General features: G+C 39.5%; 1 protein-coding gene, 1 non-coding gene and 1 pseudogene across 2 annotated transcripts in view; 2 read left to right on the top strand and 1 right to left on the bottom strand.

Moving 5' to 3' along the window:
• Positions 1-1,005: 1,005 nt before the first annotated feature.
• On the top strand, positions 1,006-1,078 carry Trnaf-gaa (transfer RNA phenylalanine (anticodon GAA)). The gene has a single exon. It is a non-coding gene; the product is annotated as a tRNA-Phe (tRNA).
• Positions 1,079-2,598: 1,520 nt separating this feature from the next.
• On the top strand, positions 2,599-4,333 carry LOC137976221 (uncharacterized; annotated as a pseudogene).
• Positions 4,334-4,499: 166 nt separating this feature from the next.
• LOC137977020 (aspartate dehydrogenase domain-containing protein-like) overlaps positions 4,500-7,500 on the bottom strand; it is a 21,807-nt gene continuing 18,806 nt past the window's right edge. The window contains exons 7-8 of the mRNA XM_068824318.1: positions 6,398-6,546; positions 4,500-4,652 (exon numbers count right to left, since the gene is read on the bottom strand). Coding sequence (XP_068680419.1) covers positions 4,615-4,652; positions 6,398-6,546 — 187 coding nt within the window. The 3' untranslated portion in view covers positions 4,500-4,614. The remainder of the gene's footprint in view (positions 4,653-6,397; positions 6,547-7,500) is intronic.

Genomic DNA, 7,500 nt, shown 5'->3' with positions numbered 1-7,500 from the left:
ACAACGTTCCTCTAAAATAGTATTTAATAATATATATTATAATAATAATATTATTATTATATTATATTATAATATATTTGTTTCCCACCTTTCCTCTTTCTCGTTCCTCCAGTTTCACATCTTTCCTCTTCCTCGACAGTTTTCAGTTGTCTAAATCGGTATTCTGCCATCTTCGAGAGCAGCGTGCTTGGTCAGAACTCACAATGTTCCAGTAGGTAACAACATGGAATGCGAGTACGAGTGAAATTTTTGTAACAGAAGCCAACAAGCAGGACGTAGGTGACAGATTCACATTGTCTACTTGGGAAAAGTATACGAGGGTGGAACAACGATGAATCGTTAGGCGAAATTCGAATTTCCAGGTAGCTTTTTGACATCACTACGATCTTTCTGACACTGATACCATCGGGTTTCATCAGGTTTTCCAAACGCTCGAAAACAGTAAAAGCACTCGGCCTGCGGTCTCTTGGTTTTATGTTTTCTCTCGTTTGGAAACCTGGTGAAAGCCTCGAACTTGTTTTTCAAAGAAACCACATGATTTCCCATTTTGTCGATCTTGGAATGCCTTATATTGGTCGGTCCAACTGAGAATGCACCATGTCTACTTGGGACTTAACGAAGGTGGAACAACAATGAATCGTTAGGCGAAAGTAAAGTCGAATCACACAAGGAATTCCAGGTGGCTTTTTGATATAACTACGATCCTTCTGACACTGAAACCTAGAAAAGCCTAACCAGGGTACATGCTGAAGAAGGACCAAATACAAGTTAATTAATCATCTGTTTTTATGGATGATCTAAAATCGTTTGGAAAAAACGAGCAAGAGATTGAGTTACTTGCCCAGATGGTACGTATTTACAGTGAGGATATCGCATGAAAACTTGGCAAAATAGTACATACAGTGAACGAAATGATATATGAAATGAATCATATATCGAACTGCGGATATGAAATCAAGTGAGGCTACGATCCTCGCAGTCATGAACGCAATTTGAGCAATCAGTGGCTTTATAGCTCAGCTGGTTAGAGCGTCGCACCGAAATTGCGAGGTCACGGGTTCAAACCCCGTTGAAGTCCTGAATTTTTCAGGCTTTTCTACGCAATTGGACATTTTACAATGACTGCAAAATTCTCGCGCGCTTATTGTCTAATTTTTATTGTCAATAAGCGTACAGACACTCGCATTTATAATTCATGCGTTTCGAAGAGTTAAATTTATGCAAAATTTTGTGAAACGTCGATCTGTCACTTTTTAACCGATAGAAAGTCTCCGTTTTCTCCATTAGCCAATAAGAGAGCGAGGCAAGTTAAGAATTTGGTCGCGTCAGATTGAATAAAATTGAAGTCTCTCGCATTTTTGTCTCGCGTTCTTCTCGTGTTTTGACTTAATTTGTTATTGTAAAAAAAGCGATATCAGTTTTTTATGCGTCTGTCTTGTTATTGACAATGAATTTCGTCAAAACATTGTCAAAGTAGTCTGCAGATCCACTCGGCTATCACCTCGTGGATCCACAGCTACTTTGACAATGTTATGACGAAATTCATGATCAATTTCTTAATTTGCATGATGACGCCATTTGACTTCAAGTTCCAGAATCCTACAGGTTTTGCTTGTCTCATGCTAATTAGTTTCCCCGCTGGGAATACAAAATTTAAATAAGAAAAGAAAAACAAACTGAATTCTGGTAGTTGTAGTCAAACGACGCTATCGTGAAAGTTGCCTATTGCTAAAATTGCGTTCATGACCGCGAAGATCATAGCTTCACTTGAGTACATACATGATGATAATCAGAAAAGACCATCTGTTTTAAAGGTGTTAAGCCACCATGCACCCCTTCATTGGGACAGGGTGAAGGGTGTAAATATCTTGGGTTGTAAGAGACCGGGGTTGTGCTGCTGCAGGAGAAAATGCATTTTAGGTTGACCAAGAAGCATTTTCACAGGATAAGATCAATTCTGAAGTGACGAAAACCAGAAGAATTAATATCCAATTTATGCTCTTTTATATCTGCAATTTTGTTATTTTTTAAGGAGCTTTGAGGTTGGTGGCGATAACTGTTCCAGATCGCGCTTTTAAATAACATCTGGTAAACTTTTCAACATTTCTCTAAGTTTTTGTAATAAAAACTAACGATAAAAAGTCACGACGTTTCGACCCCTCGGAGGTCATTTTCAAGTGAGAATAAAAGTTTTAAGAATTAGCATAAATATGTAAAAACTAGATAAAAATGCGGCGAACGCCGAAATGTGATAAAAATATGTACAAAAGTGTAAAAAGTGCTAAAAATATATGGAGTAATGAACGGTAGCTAGAGAAAAACAATAGACAAAAAATAATTAATTACAAGAACTGTTCTAAACAAATAATTTGGAGGGCTAAACTTTGCACTGCCACAGCGAATATCCTCAAGAGAAATCCATGCAACGTTTGAGAAGGCTTACTGGAAACTAGAACCGAAACTCGAAGACAGCAACGAGAGAGAACTAGCAGCTGCAACACTGCGATCTATTGCACTCAATTACAGCGAACGTAAAGGTCCAACACCACCGAAAGCAATGCTGAGAGCAATAAGTCAACTTAAGAAGAGGGATGACATTGTTATCACAAAGCCGGATAAAGGCTCAGGCGTGGTTATAATGGATAAATCTGACTACGTACGTCTGTTGAAAGAATCATCCATTAATGACGAAGAAAAATTTGCACCAGTAAGCCTTGAGAGACCAAGAACACGAGGTAGACCTCCGAAATTTTACCATCCATTACTCCAAAAGGAGAAGGAGTTAACGTCGACTGTACAAAAGATCCTACCCAAAAACATCGCCGACTCAGTAGTCCAAAAGGGTTCCAGGCTCGCACATCTGTACGGTCTTCCTAAAACCCACAAGAAGAAGTTAGCCATGCGTCCCATCTTATCTGCCACAGGAACATACAATTATAAACTTGCCAAGTGACTGGACGAAAAGCTAAAGCCCTTGTCCGTCAACGACCATACCGTCGGTGACATTTTTGTTTTTGCTGACGAACTCGGTGAAATGAAAATCAAAGAGCATGATGTTTTGGTGTCGTATGATGTGTCATCACTCTTTACTAATGTTCCTGTGGACGAAACCATTGAGAGTATTGCAGAGAGAGCCTTTGAGAACGACTGGTTCAACAAAGAACACGATCTTAATATCACGAAGCAGGCCCTGATAGAACTGTTAAGAATCGCCACCAAAAATCAGCTTTTCCAGTTTGAAGGAAACTTGTACGAACAAGTGGACGGTGTGGCAATGGGCTCGCCGCTGGGGCCTCTCATGGCAAACGCCTTCATGTGTAACATCGAGAAACAGCTGGAAACAGAAAACAAGATGCCCGCCTTTTACAAGCGCTATGTTGATGACACCCTTAGCGCAATGCCTGATGTTGAAGCAGCTATAGATTTCTTAACGACACTAAACAACAGTCACCCTTCTATTGATTTCACAATGGAGCTCGAAGAAAATGGCAGACTACCCTTTCTTGGAATGAACGTAATCAGGAATGGATGCTACCTGAACACAACGGTGTACCGAAAACCAACTGACACCGGACTGTTGTTACATTATCACAGCCACGTTGACGCGAGATATAAACGGTCACTGATAAATACCATGCTTAACCGTGCGTTTAAGCTCTCGTCTACATGGAAGGCCTTTCACGAGGAATGTGAACGCCTCAAAGAGATCTTTTCCCGTCTGTGTTATCCTGAAGATCATGTGCAGTCCACCATCCGCCTTTTCGTTGATTCAAAAGTTTCCGAGGAATCACGCACCCACGTTGATGAGAAGCGTGGGGACCCAATCAGAGTCGTGTTGCCCTTCAAGGACCAAAAATCTGCGAACGCCGTACGGAGACAACTTGCCGACCTAAGCCGTAAGATCAGTGCGGATATTACCCCTGTCTACACGAGCAAAAAGATCAAAGAAGAGATCCGGGTCCGTGAAGAGAAGCCACCCCTTGTAAGCCAACAGTGCGTTGTGTACCAATTCAAGTGTGACCTGTGCGACGCAGGTTATGTCGGATATACCTGCCGGCACCTTCACCAGCGCATTGAAGAGCACAAAGCGGCAACCATCGGCGACCATCTGAGAGAGAAACATGCATTGGAACCTAACAACATCGCAAAGAGTTTTAGAATTCTGAGAAAGTGCCAGAACAAGTTTGATTGTCTTGTTTTTGAAATGTTTTTTATAAAAGAACTGAAACCATCGCTAAACAAACAGTGTGACTCTATCCGCGCCAAATTATTTGTTTAGAACAGTTCTTGTAATTAATTATTTTTTGTCTATTGTTTTTCTCTAGCTACCGTTCATTACTCCATATATTTTTAGCACTTTTTACACTTTACATATTTATGCTAATTCTTAAAACTTTTATTCTCACTTGAAAATGACCTCCGAGGGGTCGAAACGTCGTGACTTTTTATCGTTAGTTTTTATTACAAAATCTATATCTAAAAGACTTCTGATTAAGATTTCTCTAAGTGTCTCAGAAATTTTGATCACTGCAAATAACACTCATTCTTTCCTTTTTTCCGGGCCTTTTACTTTATCCCAATCGTGTGCATAATAATTACATTGCTATAAAATAGTCAACAGAGATGCAGTCCTGGTCCTTGACTGTGTGCCCCTACAAAGACAAAAGAATAACTGATTAAGATTAAAGGAAAAAAATGACAACTTAGTTCTAAATAGGTTTAGCGCCAAAGTTCAGTTCATCCAACCTCGTTCCCAAGGTGTCTTTGTCGATGAGAACAACAACCAACAACAATGGAGACCCTGGGAACGAGGTTGCAGTTCAGCCTCTCGGCAAGTTATGTGCAGTCGCTTTTGTGGACATTTGTTGTTATTCACAGACAGACCGACCGACCGACCGAAAGACAGACAGACAAGTAGGTAGGTAGATAGGTAGACAGACAGACAGCCCCTTTATTTAGCCCGGAAAGGACTAATTGGGGACACTAAATAAACAGTACTACTAAAATGCTAAAACCTATATGAGTATATTAAGAGTGCAAAGATAATCTAAAAAATTTATAATTCATGTTCTTTTAGTGCCCATGAAGTAAAAAATATCTTTTGCTTATTTTAAGACCTTTCAAAATTATGAATGGTGTTTTGTATTTTGGAATACCTTCCTTTGTTCTAGAGATAGAGCGACTTTCGTATGACCTTGAGAAAGTGTTCGCACTTTGTTTCACGGACCAATGTTTGGCAAGATTAAAACAAAGCTTCTCCTTACTCCCGCCAAGGAAACTCCTAATATGGCCAGTAAACAGTTCGATTGCCCAATCACATTACTGCATTTCAAATGAAGTCAAAGCGAAACTTTCCAGAAAGTTCCATGGAGGGATGACGTTGTTTGCATCGGCGTTCGCTAAGCGCTCCCTTGTTTTTGTACGATAAGCGAATTAAATGTTGCGCATTTTGCTCAGTTACTCGCTCTGTTCAAGTTTTTGCTAAAAAATTGATGACGTCAAAAGCAAGACAAATGACTGCAATAAATCACAATATTAAGAATATCGGATGGGTGTCGTTCAAACTTGGCAGCAGTAACCTACATCAAGTAAGACACAAAATGATACCCTCTATGCTGTTGCCATGGCAACCATTTTTTGCTGCTGAGTCTATTTAAGGCAGGACCGATTTTGTCGTTTATTGTCGTATTAAGACATGTTCACTCTCGGTAAGCTTATACAGAGATGTAGAGCATTATGGGCAGCACATGACCATCCGCCTGTTCTTATGTTCAAAACGAAAGATACTTGGTTTATTGCAGAGAGGGACTGGAGACAAGAGTGTTGCCACGACAACAACTTAATAGGCGTAACTTTGTGTCTTATCTGGTGTACATTACTGGTGCCACGTTTGAATCTCATTACTCCAATTTTTTTAGAGATATTCTAAATCTTGGGATTTGTTACAGTCATTTGTAATGCTCTTGACGTCAGAAAAAAGGTGACTCACGTCTATCATATAAGGTGGCAATGTTGGCTATCTTTAGTGCGTCACGGTACTTATAATCTGGCAAAGTAATGCGCATTGCGCGTTTTTGGATACGCTCAAGATCTTCAGACAAATATCGAGGAAGGCTTCGATGAAAAAGCATACCAGTCCTGAATTTTTCAGGCTTCTCTACGCAATTGCGAAAATTGCGATCATAACTGCGAGGATCATAGCTTCACTTGATTTCATATCCGCAGTTCAATATATGATTCTTTTCATATATCATTTCATCGTTGATTATCAATATATCTATTTTTAAAAATTCACAAGAACAGGAATTTTGGCCTATTCAAAACACTTTTATGAAATTCACCTACACACCAATGAATACTCTCTTCAATGTTGGGATGAAAAATGGAAATATCTTACCCAACATGCTGCTTAGAAAAGATGCATAGGTCGCATTTCCTGTTACAGCTCCTGATGAGGCCGGGTTATGGCGAACTGTTTTCACTGTAAATCGATTTTGCTGCTGACCAGGTCCAATAACATCAACCTCTACCACGTGGGCATCCAAACTGTAATTTTATAATGAAAAGTTAAGGGGCCTTAGGTTCCCGAGTAGTGCCCTCTACTATTATGGTTGCGAAAGGCAACGTTTTTGGTGGAAGCCCATGCAAATTGTACTGCTGACATCTGTCACTGTCTATTTGTACACAGAAACTTTGACCCTTTAACTAAGCGTCTTGGCATTTGGAATTAATGTTTACTTGCCACAGGTACAGCTTTTCTCTTATTATTTGTTGAAGCTATTGATGATATTTTGACACCTAAAGGGTTTATAAGCAGTGACTGAGAAGGTTTCCCTGTTATTTACCAAATCAAAAGCAACGCAAATTCAAAGGCAACGGTCTCACAACAATACAAAATGGACAACTGCCTTATCTTACGAAGGATTGGGCGCAAAAATCAAACCTTTATCCTCTTATTGTTATTCGTTTTTAACAGGTTTCTCAGTCAGTCTTTAAACAAAGAACTCTAACAAATTGGCATTGTATCCAAGTTGTAAAACTAGTAAATGCTGCACAACAGATTCTGCTATTAATGCAAATAAACGTTTCTCATGAAAGTAACTGGAATGCTATGACTCTAAGTCATGTAAGTGCCTATCACCTCAACACACTTTTCCACTTGATTTATTCTGCGAAATCATCGAAAATACATCGTGTTGTTTTTAAAACCTTTCCATTGAAATTTCACCTTTTTATTCACTTTGAACGACGGGAAAAGTGGGCATACTTTGATCCATAACCGAGCAATGAAGAGGAATCGTTTCGATACCGCGTTGACATCACAAATTAATTTGCATACCTGTTTTCAAAAAACTATCTCAATGCGAAGCAATCTGTGACGTCAACCCGGTATTGAACCCATTCCCCTTCATTGTTCGGTTTTGGATCAAAGTATCACCACTTTTCCCATCTTTCAAAGCCAACAAAATAGTGATATTTCAATCAAAAGGCTCTAAAACC

The sequence above is a fragment of the Montipora foliosa genome, chromosome 11 (assembly GCF_036669935.1).
Source record: "Montipora foliosa isolate CH-2021 chromosome 11, ASM3666993v2, whole genome shotgun sequence".
In the NCBI taxonomy this organism is placed as follows: Eukaryota; Metazoa; Cnidaria; class Anthozoa; order Scleractinia; family Acroporidae; genus Montipora; species Montipora foliosa.
The sequence above is the reverse complement of the archived record's forward strand: the minus strand, read 5'-3'. Positions and strand labels throughout refer to the sequence as shown.